Genomic DNA, 24261 nt, shown 5'->3' on the forward strand with positions numbered 1-24261 from the left:
ACTTGCTTGGTTCTTAGACACACTCACACGGACACACGTCAAGAACAGGGTGGTGTTAACAAGGACTCTGTCACTTTGGCATGCTAACGTCTGTTTGCTAGTGCACACGTATGCATACTGACGTCCGAAAATATTCTGCGTTATCTTGGCTGATGTCAGGCCATGTATGGAATAAAGACGTTCACACACACTTAAGTAGCAGCATGTTAGGTGGCTTCATGAGGTGTACCGTGATGCAGGGTTTGATATGGCTGTTAGCTTTGAATGTTCCTGAATTCTTGTGTTTGGGCCAAGAGACTGACAGCCTTTGAACCTTAACCTGCTATCAATTATGTAGCTTATACAGTATCTTTCATATCTGAAGACTGAATGTTAGCATTTGTTTGTGGTGTAATTGTATTGTGATTATTTCATTCTGATTCGTTGGTGTGAAAAGCAGGTGTTTGTGTTTATGACTGGTTTATTGTATGTGTTTGTGTATGGTGCACGCAAGTGTACGTGGGTGTGTGCATGTCTGTGAATGAGTGACCCTGCTTACACCTGGTATTACAAAAGAATGTTACAAAATATTCTGTCAAATACATTTTCAACATTGGTAATAATCATAAATGTTTCTTGAGCAGCAAATCAGTATATTAGAATGATTTCTGAAGGATCATGTGACACTGAAAACTGGAGTAATGATGCTGAAAATTTAGCTTTGATCATAGAAATAAATTACATTTTAAAATATATTAAAATAGAAAACAGATATTTTAAATTGTAATTATATTTAACAATATTACTGTTGTTTTATCAAATAAATGCAGCATTGGTGTAAGAGACTTATAAAAAAAAAAAAAAAAATCGTATCGATCCGAAACTTTTTAATGGCAGTGTACATATTTATATTATATCCTTATGTTATTTCATAATATACATATAGTTATAGTCTGACTACATTTTGTCTTCATAATATTTCTGCAATATACATATTTATACAGTTGTAATCTAAATTATTCAACCCCCATTGCAAATTCAGGTTTATTGGCAAACTGTACAGACTTTCAGCTGTTTGCAATGAACAAAACAAACAAAAATAATTAAAATAGCTCAACACAGCCAATGTTTCAAGTGGTTTCCCCAAATTGAACTGAAAATTCAACTTTTAATGACTTCTGCATTCTCAAAATTATTCAACCCCCTGAATAGAATCCCTCACAACAGCACAAATCTGGAAAACAGATGTTGTCTCAAGCACACCTGATACACCTAATCAATGGCTTAATTAGTTGCACCAGGTGTGCTTGAGCTTGAACACATGAAATATCTGAACTTAGGTTTGTTGAGTGTCACGTTTGACTGCATGTTAGAAATATGGCTAAGTCAAAAGAATGGTCCAAAAAGTTAAGAGAAGATATCACCCTTCACAAACAAGGAAAGGGATACGAAGGCACTAAATGTTCCTAGAGACACCGTTGGAGGCATAGTTTGTAAGTTTAAAGTTAAAGGAACAGGGGTTACACTACAGGGCAGAAAAAGAAAGCTATCAACGGCTGCAACCAGATTTCTGAGAAGGCAGGTTCAGAAAAACCCTTGTGTGACTGCAAAAGACCTGCAGCAAGACTTGGTGGCAACAGGCACTGAGGTTTGAGCTTGCACAGTAAGACGCGTACTAAACGCATGCCAGAACTCCAAGATGTACACCACTACTGACCCAAAAGCACAAGAAATGTCGGCTCCAATTTGCTCAAAATAATATAAATAAGCCACAGAGGTTTTGGGATTCTGTTCTGTGGAACGATGAAACAAAACAAACTTTTCGGCCCTATGGATCAGCGGTATGTCTGGAGGAAGAAGAATGAAGCAAATGCTGAAAAGGACACTCTGTCTACAGTTAAGCATGGTGATGCTCTGGGGTTGCTTTGCATCCTCTGGCACTGGAAACCTGCAGCGTGTGGAAGACAAGATGGATTCATTGTAGTATCAGGAAATTCTAGGAGAAAACATCATGCCGTCATTGAGGAAGCTGAAGCTTGGGAGTTCTTTGACCTTCCTACAGGACAATGATCTCAAGCATACCTCAAATTCCACCAAGGTTTGGTTGCAGAAGAAGTCCTGGAAGATTCTACAGTGGCCATCACCTACACCCGAACCCCATAGAAAATCTGAAGAAATTTGAAGAAAGCGGTTGCAGAACGCAAACCCAAGTATGTCACTGAACTGGAGGCCATTGCTCATGAGGAATGGGCTAAGATTCCTCAGAAACGCTGCCAGAAGCTGGTGTCTGGTTATACATCTTGTTTGCAGCAGGTCATAACAACAAAAGGGTGTTCTACTAAGTACTAAAGATGCTTGCCATGAAGGGGTTGAATCATTTTGAGACTGCAGAAGTCATTAAAAGTAACATTTTCAGTTGAATTTGGGGAAACCACTTGAAATATTTGTTGTGTTGATGAGCTATTTCAATTACTTTTGTTTGATTTGTTCATTGCAGCTGAAAGTCTGTACATTTTGCCAAGAAACCTGATTTGCAATGGTAGTTGAATAATTTAGTATTAACTGTTTTTATATTAAATTCTGACTCATAAATATTGATATTTATTTATTTGTGATTAAAATATAGAGCTGCCTTTTTATATTAGAGGGTCGTTCAAGGGAATCATCATATTTGGGGGTCCGTGGAAAACGTTTGTGTTAAGGAATGTGTATTTTAAGTTTCCAGCTCATGCAGAAATATTTTAACATAATATGTGACCCTGGAGATTGTGACAGGATTACAATCTCTCTATTAAACTGTCAAAAGACACAGACCTCTTCATCCGTCTAACACATCTGGTAATTTCTCTCACTCTCATTCTCTCTTTAATCTCTTTATATAAATCCCTGTATCATATCACATCATTCATTTGTCTTTCTTTCCTCATGTTTCCTCTTTATCACACACTCTTATCACATCCCCATCTGTCTCTTTCTTGTTTTAACTGTCCCTTCAAGAAAATTCTTTCCACGCTGCTCATAATTCCTCCCTTTTGTCTTGTTCCTCTTTTAGTCCTCTTTCTCATCTCTGTCCATCTCTTCGGGTTCTGCGGGGTTCGACCATGAGGCGCCGGAGTTCTGGTGATGATGTCACAATCTTAGGGAGTTGTGTCTCTGAGCATTTAGTTTCGCCTGTTAAACTGACCCCTGTGATATTACCGACTCTATAAACGTCTGCATTGAGGGAGGCAGAGGTCGGGGTCAACTGAATCATTCACTTATATAATGGTTTCGCTCACTGTGCAGGAACTTACTGGAGTCGAATGTAGGCCACGGTTGCACGTGAAAGGGCAGAAGGAGTCTGTATTGGCAGTGGTCCGATTATGACGGCTGAAGTCATCGAGTGTGTACATGAAGATTCATGTATTTTGGCATTTATCAATGTGAATATTTTTCCGTTTCACATTGAATGGTGTCATGTTTAATAGTGTAACTGTAGATGATTGTACTTTTGCTCATTCATGAAACTGAGCTGTTTTTAAAGTATGATATGTGATCTAATATAAACCTTAGTGCGTCTTTTGAAGCAAAGCCATTAAATATAAAGTTGATTTAGATGTGGAGTGCTGCGTATGCTGGTGAATATCACTGATGGTTTTAACAGTTACGAGACACGTCCAACACAAACCTTGAACTAAGCTTTAAACCCAATTTGTCTGAGGGGCAGAACCCTGTTTTAATGTAAAGGGATAGTTCACACAAAAATTAGGAAATGTGAACCACAAAAGAATATTCTATATATATATATACTAGAGAATATATATTTATTTAAACAGTTGAAACATTCTTCAGAAAATCTTCTTTTGTGTTCTGCAAGACAGAAAATCATAAAAGTTTAAAACGACATTAAGATGAGTGTGATGATGAGAATGATGACAGAAGATAGAAATGATAGAGACGAGATAGATTATGACTGGGCATACTTTTACTTTTGACATTTTAAGGAGCCAATTGTTTCTAATAATTGAGACTTTATCTCTCAGTGTGACCTTATATCTCGAATTGTGACTTTATATACCGCAGAGGGACTTCATATATCGCATTGCGACTTGACTTTATATCTTACAGTGTGACTTTATTTCTCGCAGTGTGACTTTATATATCGCAGTGCGACTTTACAGTGATCATACTAACCTTACTAATAGTGATATTAAATCACATTTTAGGCTTAATATATTCAGAAATGTGCATTGTACAATAAAGACGTACTCCAAATAAAGTTTAATTATAATATTTATACCAGTAAGTCTCAAGTGATATGTCGGTAAATATGCTTTGGATTTGTAGTATACTTAGAATGAAAAAAAAAAAAACATTTTGGTAGATTTTTTTCACTAGGGTATGTATGTATGTATATATATATATATATATATATATATATAGCAGTGTGATTTTATATCTCACTTTATATATTGCAGTATGACTTCATATCTTGCACTGTGACCTTAACGACTCAAATGTTGCATATTTGTGAACACAATGTAAAGACACACATTAGGCTATTGTTAGAGAATGTTCTGGAAATCTCTGAACCGTTTAACAGATACAATTCAACAGATGTCCAGGAGCAAAAGGATGCAAAACAAAGCCAGAAAAGGCTTCCTGCATGAGAGATGACATCAGTTCTGTGGGTGTGTGTATCTGTCCTTGAATGGGTCTGTTTATCAGCAGTTAGAATACCTCCATCAGATTGGGATCTGTATGATTTGTACATTGACTGTGTACTGTAAAATGAGGAGCATGTCAACTTTGTAGCTCATTCGTGCCTTTGGGCATACATTGATTTGTGTGTGTTGGAAACCTTAGCAATTTCAAAAGCCAAATGAAATTAATGTGTGTTTGAGGCAGATGTCAGTGAGAGTTTTTGACTGTTTCTGCAGTTGATCTAGTTTTATTGTTTTCTTCAGCTTTTGATTTACCAACAACTGAAGCCCATATTTCAACCCCAAACACACACAATACTGTATGAAAGATGACTTTTTGGTCCAACTTACGTGTGCAACACATAAATACAGGTTGACGACACACCAGAGACAAAAGAATTGGGAGGGAACTGTAAAATACACTATGTATATCTGCTCTGCTGTGTAAACTCAAACAGAAACACAAAAGAACCTTTTTACCAGCTCAAAATCCAGAGAAACCTTTAGTCAATTTCATCTGAGCTTCAGTGCTGGTCTTTGAACACAATCTTTCTCAATGTTGTGTATGTATTTCACCATCATTAACTTCACTGAATAGATGATAGTCATCATTAATCCTTATGTTTAGATTTGTTTGTCAGATTAATGGTTTGTTTATTTAGAGTACAATTGTTAGAGTGTTGTTTGCTTAACTTGTACTATTCAGCATCTTAGTGCATCCGGAGAGGACTAGAGTTTGTTTTACTTTGTGTTTTCTTTTCTTTGGAGAAATGTAAAGGTTGTCATGGTAATTGGAAAAGCATTTTGAGATGATTCTGAGGTGACCTTTTGAACAGAAGGATGAGTGTCAGGCGGTGCAGTCAGTGCAGATGAAAATAAAAGAACATAATAATTTGCATTATTATTATTATTATAATTTTTAGGTGCTGTCATTAGTTGTTCCGAAAAATAAATTATTTGTATGTATTCATAAGGCATCTTTACATTATTGGTTGGTCTTAGTAAAAGTAGGTTTCAACATAATTTTCAAACGTTTCAGTAGAGTCACCTATAGAACCTTTCTTTTTTGTAAATGAAGGAAGGCTGAAGCCAGTTAATTAACCTGTCAACATGATAATGCCTGCAGCCAATCCGCAAATTGGCCTGAATGGGTTAAACTGGAAATAATGGGAGATTAATTACAGAGAAAACAACTCGTCCAATAACTCGTCCAATTTTGTGCTGCCTTTGCAGTGTAAATATCTGACAGCGAGCTTTATTTACTTTAAAAATCTTACAATTGACTTTTTATATCTTTACTCTGAGGTAAAGGTATAAATAATTGCATTTACCTAAAATAATCAAATGTAAAAAATAATGAATAAATAAAGGAAATCCTGTTTCTAAAGGAATGGTTGTGTAACATGAGCACCTCATTGGTCAGATAAATAAACACAGAGAGGCACTGTTGAGGTGTGGGACACAGAGTGTGTACATGCAAATCTTGCAGTAGTGTTAGTAACGGAGAAAGTAGTCATGCAATCACACTTCTTAATGCTAGCGTTTTTTTCTAAATATAAAAAGATGTGGATGTGTCTGTGCATCACACTGTGTGCTGGTTTAAAAACGCCTGGATGCACATATGAGTGTTTGTCTCTTGTTGTGTGTGTTTCTGAGGGTATGTGTACTTTCTGAGCTCTATGCAACATGCTCCATAAATACCCCACCCAAGTGTTCCACCTGTTTATGGACTGAAAGACTGAGAGTCTAACTAACCATGAAGGTCTGCGAAAAGTTACAATCTCAATATGCCACAACACGTCTAACCTCACCCCAAATAAAGGATTAACTGTACTGTATACAACACAATTGTGTTATTGTGCAAATAAAACATGCCTGTGCCAGTTCCAAAAAAAATCATCAGTGATAAGACGGCCTGTTTGCTTCTGTATCTTGTCTCTCACTGTCCCAGAATGCATTGATGAAACAGGTGAATGCCATCTGTTTGACTGAGACCAGGTGCCGTTAGCTCTGTTTTTAGATCAATGCTAAGTGGGCTCTTCTAACCAAGACTTGGAGTTCTATTTTTGTCCTGAAGATTACTGCAATGCTTAATACGGCCCAACTAAACGGCATCAAAGCAAAAAATATATTTGCAATGGATTATTCGTAGATTCTGTTCAGAATCATAAAATCTGGTTTATGAATGAATTGTTCAGCATTTGATTGATATTACGATACTGGAATTGTGTTATTTCTTGCATATATATTTAATTTTCTTTTTCATATTCATATATTATTATGCACTGTTTGCCGACCGTTTAAAATTGCAACCCGTTTGATTGTGTTAATGTGTCAGTGAGGGAATGTTGGTAAGTTGCCCGTTGGACTGTGACCTGGACATGTTGGCATGGGCAACGGCAGAGCTGAAGCAGTTTGGCTATTGTGTTAGCTCAATAGAGTTCTAGAATAATACCCAGAATACAATGGGCCTCAAATACTACTTGAATCAAATTTTTGGGTCATGCAAACACTAAAAATAACAATAAAATATAATATAATAAAGTAGAATATAATAAAGATAGAATATTAATATAATAAAACAGAATATGTATTCATATCCATGCACCGTGACAGATTTTTTTTCAGCATTCTTTGATTAATATAAAGTACAGAATTTTATTTGACGCACAGTGCAATGTTTTTGTGTTTGCTGTCCATTTTGAGTATCCTTGCTAAATAAAAGTATTAATTTCTTCCAAAAAAACAAAACTCTTACAGACCTAAAACTTTTGAATGGTAGAGTACATAGCCTTTTTCATAGGTTATGTTATATATGTACACTACAAGGTTATTCTGGTTGTGTTAGATACGGACAGTTGTTAAAAGTCAAGAAACACATTACTGAAGTGAAGAGGTCAGTGTTTTAACTGACTTTTATAAACAATTGATCTCGCCCTTATTGCTAAGGATAATAAATGAGAATTCATGAGTGAATTATATTAATTAATTACATTTTGTAATACTATGTGTAATATACATATATGTAATATATAATGCAATAAATGACAAGAGCGAGCAAGTCAAGTATTTACCAGAGGAGAATAGCAGGAAAATAATGTATGTCTTAGTTTATGTTTTCATGCGCACACAGGAATATTACAGTATAGCTGTGAAGAATGTAAATATGTTTGGAATAAAAGTTTAAGCATAAATTGAAAAATCATGTAACTCTGTTTTCTATACAAATTCTTTATTATAGATCAGGGGCATGTCAATGTGGTCAGGGAAACCAACTATGTTACTTTTCCTGTTAGAGATGTCCTCCATTCACCTCTGGAAGCTGTGTACTCAAATCTGAGTTGTTTCTCAATTTCTAGGAAATCTTGAACTCAAATCAAGACCAATTCAAATGGCAGACCAAAGTCAAACAGTCAAAAAGTTCCTTTGACATGGGAATGTTAATTTGAGGAGATGCAGGGTGAAGTCAACGTTAGAGATCGAAACGATTTGCAAAAGAAAGAATGAATAAGAGAGAAATAATGAGTGGGCTGGACGTATGCCAAAGGTTTAGTGTGCTATTGAATCTTTATTCACAGTTACAGCGTGTCTCTCTCTTATACAGCCCTCTGCTCCCTCCCTTTTCTCTCTCTTCAGCCGTATGTGTGCTTCAGTCACAGCTCTACCCAGTGTGGCAGAGAGTGTGTACATGTGTGAGTGATTGAAATCTCAGGCTTGTGTAGGCATTCAAAGGGAGTGTGTGAGCACTTCTTGCAGACTAAAATCTGCATGTTTAGTCATCATATCTGGATATATCTTAAGAAGCAAGATAAGCATAGAGCTCTGGTAAGTTTAACTGAACTTTGAACTCTGAAAATATGCTTTACAGAAATTAGTTATCTTTTACCTTATCTTAAAAACACTAGCAATTTGTAGAAAAGGTTTTATTTTATATCATTAAATTAATACTAAGCATTTATATTTGAAGTTAAAATAATTGAGTAAACAAGTGTTACAAATCCGTTTATCTGGATACTCTTGATTATCTTCATATGATGTTTTTATTTGAGATTGTTTTACTTAATGACTATGGCACATTTATCTGAAAAGATAAAGGTGATTTGTCAAGTTATTTCTAAACTACATGTGTTAATAAAAAAAAACATAATGTGCTGAGCATTGCAATAAATAATTTTATAGTATGGTCTTGATTTTTGCTTCTGTGTAAATGGAGGCGCATCGTTGTCATGACAGATTACATGTTTTATTCACAATTGGTTTTATTCATCATTTTTTGTCTCTCATAATTTTATATTTGAAATATTAGAAAAAAATAATATTTACAATAATAAATTAATATTTAAATATTTCATAAAAAAAATTCTAATTGTAAATGCAACCTTTTCTGGTATATATGTCACTTCAGATGCAGCTTCTGTGATCAATACCTTGTGAATTTTTCATTCTGTTTATAAAACAGTGTGAGTGTGTGGAGTTTTCTCCAGACACAGGCTGGTAAATGTCATGTGGACGGTGGGTTGCTGCCATGGTGTGTCTGTGTGTTTAGAAGAACTTCTTAATTCAGCTGCTGCAGATGCATCTATCAGTATTTCTATTTGGGGCATCTCTTGTGGTCTTCTCTCCATTCCTTACTTCTTCCCTGTGTTCCCTTCCTGGCCTCTGGCCTTAAGCATCTGACCTGTGAGGTCAATTGTAACCAGGCGCAAAATGACTCCACTGATTGCGCTCAGAGAATTTAGCATTTGTCAGGACCTTCGGGAATCGGTTCACACACATGCACACACTATAATCTATCATGATAAGGTTGTTCTAAAAGTTGCCATAGTTGTCTTACCTTTTTAAACTTTCACTGTTGGTCTTCCACTGGATCAGACATGCACCCAACTCCCGGTGACCCCAAGCCCAGTGTTTAATTCTGGCTCCAGACTTTTTCCTGTGTTTCTGAGGTGTTGTCTGGCCTGATGTCAGTGACATGAAGCATATTCTTTCAAAACACCTCCAACAGATACACTAACAGATCAGAATGAGTTTCAGGTCTCTTGATATGCCAAGTTCAAGGGAAGCCAAATCAGATTATTTCAGGTCTTTATGCATGAAAAGAGAGCAAGCAAAAAAGAAAGACAGAAAGAAGAAAAGAAAAATAGATTTATCCTGCACCATTCAATAGATGAAGTACATATGGGGCATATTATACAGAAAGAGATCAATAGAATTACACATACGGCCAACATCCCACAATTGACCTTATACTCACCAAAACTATAGCTTTACCTGACAGATTGCTTTAACACAAACAATGGTGATGCATTTTAGCAGGGATAATATTCTATTTAGTATTTGTAAACGTTACAAGTTTTTGTACTTATTTTATTTCGGAATAATTATATTTATATATATACACTCACCTAAAGGATTATTAGGAACACACGTTCAATTTCTCATTAATGCAATTATCTAATCAACCAATCACATGGCAGTTGCTTCAATGCATTTAGGGGGTGTGGTCCTGGTCAAGACAATCTCCTGAACTCCAAACTGAATGTCAGAATGGGAAAGAAAGGGGATTTCAGCAATTTTGAGCGTGGCATGGTTGTTGGTGCCAGACAGGCCGTCTGAGTATTTCACAATCTGCTCAGTTACTGGGATTTTCAAGCACAACCATTTCTAGGGTTTACAAAGAATGGTGTGAAAAGGGAAAAACATCCAGTATGCGGCAGTGTGGGCGAAAATGCCTTGTTGATGCTAGAGGTCAGAGGAGAATGGGCCGACTGATTCAAGCTGATAGAAGAGCAACTTTGACTGAATTAACCACTCGTTACAACCGAGGTATGCAGCAAAGCATTTGTGAAGCCACAACACGGACAAGCTTGAGGCGGATGGGCTACAACAGCAGAAGACCCCACCGGGTACCACTCATCTCCACTACAAATAGGATAAAAAGAGGCTACAATTTGCAAGAGCTCACCAAAATTGGACAGTTGAAGACTGGAAAAATGTTGCCTGGTCTGATGAGTCTCGATTTCTGTTGAGACATTCAGATGGTAGAGTCAGTATTTGGCGTAAACAGAATGAGAACATGGATCCATCATGGCTTGTTACCACTGTGCAGGCTGGTGGTGGTGGTGTAATGGTGCGGGGGATGTTTTCTTGGCACACTTTAGGCCCCTTAGTGCCAATTGGGCATCGTTTAAATGCCACTGCCTACCTGAGCATTGTTTCTGACCATGTCCATCCCCTAATGGCCACCATGTACCCATCCTCCACGTAGAATTAAGGCAGTTCTGAAGGCGAAAGGGGGTCAAACACAGTATTAGTATGGTGTTCCTAATAATCCTTTAGGTGAGTCTATATACACACTCACCTAAAGGATTATTAGGAACACCATACTAATACTGTGTTTGATCCCCTTTCGCCTTCAGAACTGCCTTAATTCTATGTGGCATTGATTCAACAAGGTGCTGAAAGCATTCTTTAGAAATGTTGGCCCATATTGATAGGATAGCATCTTGCAGTTGATGGAGATTTGTGGGATGCACATCCAGGGCACGAAGCTCCCGTTCCACCACATCCCAAAGATGCTCTATTGGGTTGAGATCTGGTGACTGTGGGGGCCATTTTAGTACAGTGAACTCATTGTCGTGTTCAAGAAACAAATTTGAAATGATTCGAGCTTTGTGACATGGTGCATTATCCTGCTGGAAGTAGCCATCAGAGGATGGGTACATGGTGGCCATAAAGGGATGGACATGGTCAGAAACAATGCTCAGGTAGGCCGTGGCATTTAAACGATGCCCAATCGGCACTAAGGGGCCTAAAGTGTGCCAAGAAAACATCCCCCACACCATTACACCACCACCACCAGCCTGCACAGTGGTAACAAGGCATGATGGATCCATGTTCTCATTCTGTTTACGCCAAATTCTGACTCTACCATCTGAATGTCTCAACAGAAATCGAGACTCATCAGACCAGGCAACATTTTTCTAGTCCTCAACTGTCCAATTTTGGTGAGCTCTTGCAAATTGTAGCCTCTTTTTCCTATTTGTAGTGGAGATGAGTAGTACCCGGTGGGGTCTTCTGCTGTTGTAGCCCATCCGCCTCAAGGTTGTGCGTGTTGTGGCTTCACAAATGCTTTGCTGCATACTCGTTGTAACGAGTGGTTATTTCAGTCAAAGTTGCTCTTCTATCAGCTTGAATCAGTCGGCCCATTCTCCTCTGACCTCTAGCATCAACAAGGCATTTTCAACCACAGGACTGCCGCATACTGGATGTTTTTCCCTTTTCACACCATTCTTTGTAAACCCTAGAAATGGTTGTGTGTGAAAATCCCAGTAAATTCTCAGACCGGCCCGTCTGGCACCAACAACCATGCCACGCTCAAAATTGCTTAAATCACCTTTCTTTCCCATTCTGACATTCAGTTTGGAGTTCAGGAGATTGTCTTGACCAGGACCACACCCCGAAATGCATTGAAGCAACTGCCATGTGATTGGTTGATTAGAAAATTGCATTAATGAGACATTGAACAGGTGTTCCTAATAATCCTTTAGGTGAGTGTATATATATTAAATATTGTATATGTAACGGAATAAGTCAAATGATGAAGAAGAAGGTATAAATAACGACAGTCTTTAATAAACATAAGCCATAACTCGAAACACTGTGCCATGCACAAACAATACCGGACACAGAATGAGTGAAGCTGAGGAACTTAAATACACATGGTTATTAACTAAATGATGAACAGCTGTGATGATTAAATGAATATCCATGGTAACTGATAATGGTGGGAAAAGGAGAACAAGGGAACACAGGCAAACAAGTGGTTAAACAGACTGATAGAAAACGAAACCAAAACTGTGATGGTATACATATTTTTATCATCATTTCATGTTTCTATAGTCACACTTTCATATTGAAAGAGTCATAAACGTCATAACATTGCAATTGTGTGCATATAAATATTTGTAATTTTCTGTATAAATGCCTTTGCCTCTGTAGATCCCTCCAGCTGTGTATGCTGCTATGTATTTTTTTAGTGCGGATCAGTGTTCCTTGTTAGAAACACTTACTTTTTTTCAGAATAATTATATATTTTATTTAGATTTATAATTTCATATTTGAAACATCAACTTTAACTTTCTTTAATTGTAATTTCTGTACAAATGCCATTATGTTGCTGCTTCTGTACTGTCTATGCTGCTATAAATTTATTTTTGTAGTGCAAACCAAATGTTTCTTGTCAAAAAGCTCCTACTTTTCAGAATAAGACTAGCACTGGTTTCATTGAAAGCCTCAGTAGTGTTTAACGCTGACCAACAAACTCTCCCTTGGTCTGTACTCTTGTGTTTTTAACTTGTTTGACTCTTGCCAGAAGATCAATATGCTATGGTTTTGAAGGTGGCTTATAATTATCCATGGAAGCAGTGAGTGGCGTTTTCTTATTTCCTTCCAGTGTTTCTCTATGCCCGTAGATGCTTGAAATTTCTATTTCTATTTATCTGACTGTTGTTGGATGGTAGTGAAAGTGTGAGAATGGGGACAACATTGACAGTGCAAGAGATGAAATTACCTGTTACTTGGCAGGATAGTGGATTTGACAGAGAAGTGTGTGTCTTTCTCATGTGAGAATGAGGCCAGTATCCGCACGCACATACTCTGACTTGTTGTTATTTGCTGTTGTAGATGGAAAGTTTAAATAGGGAGGCTCTGTTACACTGGCCACACCATGGCCAAACCACAAGAGGCGGAAAGAGAGTTTGTACCATTCCCTCTCTTTCTCTCTCACGACACAGACACACATAGTGTTTGGCTATGATGGACACTGCTGAATTGGTTTATATGGTTCAGTAATTACCCTTAATGATTGTTCATTAGGTCTGGTTAGTGGGTATGACTAGCAAAATGTGCATATTTTCTATTACCAATACTTCCACCACCCATAATGCTTTGTGAATTCAGCATTTGCATAAATGTTAATGTTTGATGAGAAAAAAATTACATTAATTGCAACAGTGTATAACATAAATAACTAAACAAACCGTTTGGGGCCATTTCCTCTTTGCAGCTTGTTGATGCAGGCTTTTTCCAGCTTCTGGAGTTTGAAACTAACAGGGTTTCTTACTTGGACACACATACCAACATAGCAAGCTCCAGCACTGCCTGTAAGCCCTGTTAAACCCAATCCACCCACATCTAATTAGTGTAAAGCATGCAGCAGAACTCCAGTGGAAAACAAAACTAGGATCCCTAAACAGGATGTCTTGTGTTACACATTCAGGTGTTTATGGCAAACACATTGTTTGTTTAGTTCCATTACCGTGACAAGCTGTGTTTTACCCCGTGGATGCTTTTTCTGAAACTGTTCCTCAGTTAGTTAATGGTTTATTGTGATTAGTCTGTTTTGTAACAGAATATGATGACAGCACTGCAGTACTAAGCTGGTCTAACTGCTTGATGGGTCTCATTACCTATGAAACATGTTTTTGCTTTCAAAAACAACAAGAAGGTCTAAAGACATTTTTAAAAAATGTCTTATAATTAAACCACAGCATCCTAAAAGCATGGTACTAGATCCTTAAAAGACAATCAACTGTTTTCCATTAAAAAAAGTGGAATAAATATGGCACATTTGTCATTCCTTGCTCTTTTACGTATAATGATGGGGAGAATTCCCTGTAGGGCACCGAGGCCGACGGCTCATGAGCTGCTTCTCCAGAGTGTCTGTGAGTTGTGGTCGGGATGTAGACACAGACACAATGAACTAGCCATGAAGGCCTTAATTTGAGAACATATTTGGGTGAAAAGAGTATGGTTTGCTGTCCAGGGGTGGATGAGCTTCCAGGAGATGGTGTAAGAAGAAATTGAATTGGATGTTTTTGAGGCAGGTTTAGCATCCATGCACAAAGCAATTCAATCAGTCTTTGTCTGAAAGATAGCCTGGATTTGTTTCTGTACGCTGTAAAACAGGAGTATTTTGTTGAGCTTAAAAAATGTGGTGATTTATTTACTATTGTTTTATTTGACTGTAATTTTAAATAAATGTCTTGACTGAACTTAAAATGTTGAGTCACTGAATTGTACTTAATTTCAACAAAATCTAAAATAGGCAAATGGTCAAACAATGCAACCATAATAATTATTCATATCCCATGCAGCTGGGAAGAGGGCGAATGGGGATGAACCCAACTTTTTTTTTTCAGTGTATAGGCCAATGCTGCTTCGACTTAAAGTTATTAAAAGTTCATTACAGTTCATTAAAAGTGTCACAGCCAGCCTTAGTTCTTGAAATATCCTTACAGAGTGGTAACTTGAGAAAACACAGGACAGGATTAATAATGAAGACAAATGAGGGAATAACTTGAGACTGTGAGAGGAAGGGGTGAAGACGACAGATGCCCTTGATGCCATATCTGGGCTTAATTTTGCCGTAGTTGTGGTAAAGCAGACAAACACTTTTTGCCTTCACATGGGATCTGAACCACATGACATTCTGCTTTTTTCGAGCAATTAGAAGCTCCTCCATCTGAATGTGATCACACAGACTCAAGCTAATGCACATTTCACTCTGCTTCCTGACCTCAATGACAGTGATGTCTCACAAGCAGAATGTCTTAGAATGAGAGTAGACTGATTTCACCACATAATAAACCCAACATGTCTCCCTGTCTCTGTGATTTATGTGACACATTCCAGCTGTTGGACGTAGATGACCCGAGCCTCTGTTCACTCTTGTGTCCTGTCATAAGCCCTACTCCCGTAACACATGGGACGCACTCATTTACGTTGACATTTTATCCACTTTTATCCAGAGCCACTTGAAGATGTGGAAAAACACAAGCAGATTATCTTAGGCCTTGTCCACACGTGTTAATTTGAAAACACATCTTTTTCTCTCCGTTTGGCCTTCTGTCCACACTCACACGGCGTTTTTGTCCTGTGAAAATTGAGCTTTTTGAAAACGCTTTCCCAAGTGGATACATTTAAAAACGTTGTTTTCGCGTTGTAGTGTGAACTGTGAAAACTGAGGTATTTTAAAACGATGATGCATGTTTAGTCATGTGACGCATATTGAACTAGATATGTCTGTACCGCTATTGTGCCAGCCATTTCGGTGTGCATGAGAAACATTTGAAAAACGCTTAAAAACGTTAGAGTGGACGTTTTTTTTGTGAAAGTGGAATTTCTGTTCAACATTTTAAAAACCTTTATTTTGTTGGCCCACTTTAGACATTCTGCTAACTATAAGTAACTTTGCAACTGCATGTCAACTAACTCAGAGTATAAGTAGACTGTTAGTAGACTGTTAGGGTTCAGGTTAGTAGAATAAGTTGACTTGCAAAGTTACATATAGTCAGTAGAATGTCTGTTGGGGAGCATCAAAATAAGGTGTTAGCAGATTTTAAGCTGACAGTCTACTACTCTAATGAGAGTTAGTTGACATGCAAGTTGCAAAGTAAAGTTAGTAGAATGTCTAAAGTGGACCAAATTCATCTTTACCATGCTCGTTCCTTCATTATAATTATTATAAAATTGATTGAAACTTGTAGGTGTTAGACATACTTTCTAGACAACATGTAATCACCAGCCTTAGACATGATCTTCTGCCATCAATTTTCTAAGACTTTAATTAGTTTTATTAAGTGTTTTGGAATTGAATCTAGACCACCAATAATCCTTAAGGGGAAAAATCCCCCTTGCAGAACCAAAGACTGCAGCTAGTTTGAGGCTGTGGTGAATCAGACACACACCTGTCCTGGCATCATAAAATCTCTCTCTCTGAGATGAATGAGTGTATTAGGCTTGCATGAGCCTGCAGAGAGGTGGATAGACAGACAGAATATGAATATAGTGAACTGAACATTGCCTGAATGCGTTTCATCTGATGGCATTAACTCAACCATCAACCATCAGTTCTGAACATAGTTGATAAAATTTGAATCAATGGATATAATATAATGTCTTGTTTCGGTGTGTACTGACAAGTCAAAGAGCATGAGTGATTGATTGGATGCTGTCGTCCGAGCCATAAATGGCAGAGGGGTGTGAAACAGAGCCGCCAAACCTTGGAATGTCTTGGAATCTTTCCAGGATTCACAAAGGTGTTTAAAAGTGACTCCAACAGTTTTCCCAAGAGCACACAGAATAGACATTTTAGTTGTAATGTTACAGACATCCTTCATTTTTATAGCCTTGGAGAAAGAAGCCGTGTTTAGGGATCTGATTTCAAATTCAGAGACAAAAAGAATCAGATCTGAGCAGTACTTGATTTGGTAATGAGAATAAAGCAGAAAATGGATAAAGCCTTCGACTGCCAGGATGGAATGAAACCGACTCAGCAGGCTCCGGAATTTTGGGATTCTTTATAGAAGTCTTAATGATGTCTCAGAGTATTTTAAGATCCGGAGACGAGCTGAATGAACAGCTGTGCTCCTAAACCAGGACTCATTCCAGACGACTTTAGACACATTAAAGAGTGTGTGTCTGTCGAGTGTTACAGGTTAGATGAATGGATAAAAGTGGTCTGAGACACTTGGAGTACAAAGAAAACTTGAAAGAATTGCACAGTGATGTATAGTGAGTGACCCAGACAGTGTGTGTGTGTGTGTCAGGGCTTCCCGTAACATACACTCACAGGTGCTCGAGGCAGGTACAGTATACTAGTCTTCATATTCATGCCTCAGGGCCTTAGAACACACACTGACTCATTATCTCAAATAACTGATTTATAGAAACAGAAATTGCATTTGGTGTGTGTGTGGTGAGTAAAGGACTTTCCCTGTATAGACTTTATGATTCCCAGACCCTTGCGTCACGATGAAGTGCGGTGTCCCCGCTTTAGGTGTGTGAGTGTTTGATGTGTCATATTCCAGTTGTGCACACACATCAATCTAAACAGAATCAGCCAATGTCATGAATAAGCAGCAAAACCTGTCAGACACACTGATTTACATTCAGCTATTTTAGAGAACCTGCTCAGTGTTTTACATTCATTTTAAGCAGTACCCTTATAATATTAAAAGACTTGAAAAGCACAGATCAGAAATGTTTAATAGGGAAAAAAAAAGTATAATAATATATTTTATATTTGTAAACTATTTTAATATTATCATACATTGCTTAGCATATCTCTTCTGCCCCCTACCCCTTTTTTTTGTTAATGCAGTACTGGCCCAGACCAAAATAGTTTTTGAAAATGCGTTTGCAAATAACGTGTTCTTCCGTTTAAAAAGGAGACATATGGCAGCGCTGAGGAATGAAAAGAATAAATATATCCTTCCTATCAGAATGTGTCATTTGTAGGCTGATTTTCATGAAAAGTGCATATGATGTGGCACTATCCAAACTGTTTTAGCATCCCGTCTGACACGGCAACACTAGCTTAACTAATGACATGAGTTGGGGGCGGTGGTATCTGTTTGGCCAACTAATGGAAGCTGAAAACCTGTTTGAAAACAATCTAATTGTTTTTGGTGCCATTTGTAGCACAGCAATTACATACTTTACATACTTTTTTTAACATTCCGTACTTCACCTTAAAGACGCACAAACCCTTTACAGTTTGACTGCCAACACCGTAGTTAAAGTCGGCATGAATGGGAAATAGCGATAGTCTTTTCTTCCCTATTGTGACGTATATCCGAGGGCAGGGCAGGAATTGATTGGATCATTGAATCGTTCTAGTTTGCTGTAATCTCATGTGTGAACGGTTGTCCCATCCTCGCGCCAAAAACACGTCATCAGAGTAGAAAAGAGATCTTCTTTTTTTTTAAAGATTACGAGGGTAGATGTTTTTTTTTTAAATGATGTGCACGGATAAATAAATAAATCATTCATAATGCAATATTCCATAAAAAAAAAAAGAATTGTCCATTTTGATTTCATGGTGACTTTAGGTTTTGATGAAAGAGCGAATCATCTGGTTCAGTGTTGATGAGTTGGGAAATATCTTTCTAATCAGGGAAATCTGTTCTCAGTCTCTTTAGAGCTGACTCACCCTGAGATGAGAGCATTGGCGGGGATTAGTGATACCAGACACACACACACACACACACACACACACACATAGACAGACTGTAAGAGAAAATTGATTGCAGCAAACTAAGCGGACAGTGGATTTACTGTAAACATGACCTCAGTTGTTCATCTACATTTATTTAGCCAATTTCTCACACATAAATCACACTCTTACAAAAAATACTCCAGTATAACCATGCTACTTAGTACTGTTACAGATTTTATTGTTGGATTAATAGTTCACAGTTTCCATTTTTTTCAGTGTTTGTGTTATTTGAGAGAGAAATCAGTGATTGCTTTGACCAGAGCTTAATCAGATTTAATTAGGCAATATTATAGCTCTGTAATTGGCTACACACTTTGACTGACATGCTGTTCTCTCTGTTTTAATCGCACAGGTGGTTTTGTGAGGGGCGGGAGCTGCACCACTGCCCTGATATTCAGATCTGTCGTGATGGTGACCTGCACACTCTAGTGATAACCGAAGCATTTGAAGACGACACCGGCAGGTACACCTGTGTAGCTTCCAACGCACTGGGAGCAGACAACACCTCTGCAGAGGTTTATATTGAAGGTACTGTACGTCACAAAATTATTTCATTGATCAGTACTAATAAAATATGTACATTTACTTGAAATTCTTCTTTTCTTTTTTGTGTTATAAGCATAAGACTAACAATATTTAAAGGCATAGTACTGTCATCATTTACTTACCCTCATGTTGTTCCAAACCTGTATGAATTTCTCTCTTCTGCTGAACACAAAAGAAGATATTTTGAAGAATGTTGGTAACCAAACAGTTGATGGACCCCATTGACTTCCATAGTGTGAGAAAAAAAATACTGTGGAAGTCAATGGGGCCCATACACTGTTTGGTTACCAACATTCTTCAAAATATCTTCTTTTGTGTTTATACAGGAAACTCAGCTAGAGAAATTCATACAGGTTCGGAAGAACTTGAGGGTGAGTAAATGATGAGAGAATTTTCATATTTGGGTGAACTATCCTTTTAATGAACTTTATGCTTCAATTTGTTAACAGGTTTTAATTCAAGATATAATGCCTGATAGTCTAAAAGAATTATCTTACACAATTTTGTATTTTGTTCTGAAAAATTTGTATTTGAATAATTGCCCACATTTCACATTCATACAATTTAATTAAAATGAAAACATAAATAATTACTTACTATACCACAAAGTAATTATGTTTTACACGTTAAATAATTTTTAATAGTATTACGGTGCGATCATATTAGCAACATTTTGGGGAAATTGCGTGGACACTTTAAAGGTGCTTCTGTGTCAAAATCTAGGTCTGGAGCCATGCCACAGTATGTGTGCATGTTTGTCCCCACATGGCCTTTAACCCTTTGACCTCAGACCTCAGCTTATTGGTTAACCGGCCCTAACTATGCATTATCTAATAGCCCCTAATTCACCCAGTGACATAAAAGTTCATATTACACCACCCAAAGCACACGGCAGGTTGTTTGGGTATGAACTGACCATAAATAATACCCAAGGCTGTTAGGCTTCTTGTCTTTGAAGGCCAATAAACCATTAAGAATTTACAGGTCACACAGAAGTCACTTTCAAAACAAGCAGCTCTCTGTTGGTCAACGCTGTTAATTCACGTGACCAACTCAAACGCGAGCAAAATCTGCGTGGGGAACTTTTTCACCCTTACACGAAACTCCTGTTCTCATGGTTTCCTATTGAAATGACTGTATTTTGCCAACACAAATTTGCTGAGGTATTTCAAGTCAAGTCACTTTTATTTATATAGTGCTTTATACAATACGATTGTTTTAGCTTTACAGTGATAACAGGACAATGATTAAATGATGCAAACAGAATTGAATTCTGCTGTAAAGCATCTCTAAAAAGACAATAGTGTCATTATTCAGCTGAAATCAGATCAGTTCTATGTTGGTTCAGTTCAGTTCAATAACTGTGTAATTTTCATCAATTATGTAATGAGTTAAATTCAGCTATAAAGAAGGTCTGCAGAAAACAGTGATGTCATCATCCAGCGCAGTTCAGTTCTCATCTGATAGTGTCAGTTCGGTCAAATCAATAATATTGCTGAATATTTAGAGCCAGATTTACTAACCGCCAGCGCAAACCCTCTTTTTGGCGTTAAAAACTACTGTCAGGGTTTACCAAAGACACGCGGTGAAAAATGAGCGCTGAAAAGGCATGGACAGGGTTATTTTTGCGGCTGACCTTGTAGGAGTTTACATTTCAGATGCAAAATTTATTGGAGGAGAGTATTTAAATGAATAATGCAAGGTGATTTACTAAGGTTTGCACTAGTCAATATACTGGTATTTGCAGCATTATTTAATGCCCAAAAAAGCATGTCTTAAACCAGACGTTAATTTGCCATGTTTAGTAAATCTGGCCCTAAGTGTCCTAAACTAAGAGGCGACAGTGGCAAGGAAACCAAACTCCATCGGTGACAGAAATAGAGAAGAAAACCTCGGGAGAAACCAGCCTCAGTCAGGGGGCCAGTTCTCCTCTGGCTAGTACTGGCTAGAACATGGTGTGGTTTGATTTCAGGCTGCATCACAAGTCAGATTGTGGATTAATATCATTCAGTAAAAGGAAGGCAGCCTGCAGCCGAACACGTTTCAGACCAGGAATTGCAATTCTTTTTTTTTCTTTTTCATTTTCTTATTGTATTTCTCTCTATAAAGGTGTTTCCTCCTCAGACTCAGAAGGTGAAGGATCCGTGTCGAAGTCTAGGTCTGGAGCCATGCCACAGTATGTGTGTTTCAGCATGTTCTTCCTTGCATGACCTTTGACTCAGACCTCAGCTGACAGCTTTACTGTCCCTGACTATGTATTATCTAATAGCCCCTAATTCACCCAGTGACATAAAGGTTCATATTACTCCACCGTGAAGAACATGGTGGGTTCTTTGGGTTTAAACTGACCTTAAATAATAGCCAAGGCTGTTAAACTGCCAATAATCCATCAATCAAGAATTTAGGAATCGTGTTGTCTAACCTTATTTCTTTGTGACATTGCTTGAACTCTCTTCATTCACCTCTGAACTCATCTGCTCATTTCTCTTCCTGTCCTCTCTTGCCTCTGCTGGCCTCTCAGTCTTTCCTTTCTGTTTACACAAATTATTAAGCGCTTGGCTCTGGTTCCCTCTGACATCATCACAGCCATTTGGGATTACGCTCTCATTGGCTCCAAAGTCATTTATAAGGTGCAAACTACATAGTGAAAATTGTGGAGTGGATATTACTTCTCTGTGTGTGTAAGTTGGTGCGTGTTAGAGCAATTATTCTGTTAACTTTTCTTAGCTTACATTTTACATTCTATATATTTGCTGTTGGAAACCTAATGTTCTGAAAGTCAGACAAACACTATTATACTTTAAATGAACGTGTAAAGGCTGATTAGATGTGGATATAGCATTAGATGTGTTCAAATAGGATATCAATCTCAGTAGACATCTATTCACCAGCACAAGTATTATTTAAGAATCACTGAAATACTATTATAGTTTTTATTGCGGTAATATTTTGATTTTATTTTTCCACTTTTGTATTCATTTTAGTTTAAGGTTTAAACTTCTGTCGTGTTTTTGTCATTTTTTAGTAGTTGTAATATGTCTGTATGGTTTTTATTCAGTTGTCGTTTTAGTTATTTTAGTAAATCAGTATTATTTAGTACATCAAATTAAGCTCAAAGAAAATGAGAAATGTTTCCCTGGCAAGTAGCTGAAATAAGATACGTTAAAGTTATTTATATTTTATTTTATTATAGGTAACAGTTATTTTATTTCAAGTAACTAAAAATGTTTTTATGGTTTTAGTTTTAGTTACCTATAATAACCCTGACCAACACTGGAACAAATTCTGACCACTGACCTATTCTGAGCCAAATACAACCCAGCTGTTTGGGTGTTTTTGCCCCGAAATTCCGGCATCTCTTTAACTGGGTCACATATAATGAACTGTAACTTTATGTGAAGAAATTTTAATAGACTGTGATGGAGCAAAAAGATTGATTAGCTTGTCATAGCTTTATAAAATGTCTTCAACTTTCAGCCAGGATGACTCAAAGCATGAATATTGCAAGATGTGAGAGGTGTCCTTTACTTTATATCTGTTTTTTTTTAAATTATGACTTTGTTTTAGTATTGCTGATATATTCTCTCAGGTCTGAATGAGGTTTGTTTTAGTGTTGCTGATATGTTCTCTCAGGGCACAGAAGAAAACTAGCTCAGTTTCCTTGACGATTCACACATCATCACCAAAGAGCTCAGAGAGCCAACCTCACCGCTCCACGCTAGTCCAGCCTCTTTCTGCTACACCACAGAGAGTAAGAAACACACACACACACACACACACACACAATTTTTGCACTGAAACTGTTAAAAAGTGCTGCAAGTTCCATTGTCCCAAAGTCAATGAGCTTTTTGAATGGGTTTTTGGTTAAATGCCTGAAATAAGGTCTGTAGTTAACACAAGCTCAAGATGTGTTCACGTTTTAAGTCTACAATAAAAAATGTCAGTTATACCCCCAACTCATTCATTTTTCTAAGCTTTGATGTGTCTTGAAAAAATAGTTGCTAACAAGTGGCTATGGAGGTTGTCAGGGACAATAAAAGTCATCACGGCAGATTTGTCTGATTTAGCTAACTTCTATGGAAACTTTCACTGACTGCTATCTACTGCAATGACAGAGAAATGCACATGCACAAATATAGCTGGAAGACTCATTAGGAATGACATCAGCAGATGGACTTATAAAAAACTCACACTCTCTGGAAAGATCCATCATAACCACACATATTGTCTCTCTCTCCCTCAGGTCCAGAGTCCAGTTTCCTCACTTTATGCCAGTGATGCTCTTGTCAAAGCGCCCCCTAGCTTCACTAAGGTAATGACATGGCCACACACACACATACACACACACACACACACAAACACACGTCTGGTTCCCTATTTTTGTGGGGATTCTCCATAGATGTAATGATTTTTATACTGTACAAATTGTATATTCTATCCCCTTACACTAACCCTATACCCCTAAACCTACCCATCACAGAAAACTTTCTGCATTTTTATGTTTTCAAAAACAAAAAACATCATTCTGTATGATTTATAAGCTTGTTTCCTCATGGGGACATCAATTTAGGTTCCCACGGTGACACGAGTCCCCATGAGTCTGTGCATTCAGGTTGAAGTCCCCACCAGGATAGAAAAACATGTACACACACACACACACACACACACATCTCTAGCTGAATTTGCAAAAGTTTGAGAAATGGGTGAATTAATCAGGGTATGACCTTTCCCAAATTATTCCAAGCCTCTTCGCCCTATCTTTCTCTCAGTGTGTGTGTGTGTGTGTGTGTGTGTGTGTTATTTGGGACTCATGTGATTCAGTGCTCTGAGCAGGCCTAGCCAGAGCTTCAGACTTCAATGCCAAATGCTATGTTTTCTCAATGTGCAAAATAATTTTCCACCTCCTTATAGATAAAAGTTTGTTTTTTTAGACCCCCATCATCCCACTCCATCTTTATTCCGAGAGACTTTAATCTTCCTAATGAGAGGATG

The 24261-nt window shown here is 37.6% G+C and overlaps 1 protein-coding gene across 6 annotated transcripts in view; it reads left to right on the forward strand.

The window, feature by feature from the left end:
• The window catches only part of palld (palladin, cytoskeletal associated protein), an 87265-nt gene that overhangs the window by 20357 nt on the left and 42647 nt on the right, over positions 1-24261 (forward strand). For 4 of the 6 annotated variants that reach the window (XM_056259843.1, XM_056259839.1, XM_056259842.1 and 1 more), the window contains exons 3-6: positions 19076-19251; positions 21379-21445; positions 22903-23020; positions 23513-23581. In XM_056259843.1, the coding sequence (XP_056115818.1) occupies positions 19076-19251; positions 21379-21445; positions 22903-23020; positions 23513-23581 (430 nt within the window). Of the gene's footprint in view, positions 1-8384; positions 8487-19075; positions 19252-21378; positions 21446-22902; positions 23021-23512; positions 23582-24261 lie in introns of those variants that run through there. The other 2 variants (XM_056259844.1, XM_056259840.1) reach the window with 2 other exon arrangements.

Source organism: Rhinichthys klamathensis, unplaced genomic scaffold, assembly GCF_029890125.1.
Source record: "Rhinichthys klamathensis goyatoka isolate OS25496 unplaced genomic scaffold, OSU_Roscu_1.1 h1tg000170l_1, whole genome shotgun sequence".
In the NCBI taxonomy this organism is placed as follows: Eukaryota; Metazoa; Chordata; class Actinopteri; order Cypriniformes; family Leuciscidae; genus Rhinichthys; species Rhinichthys klamathensis.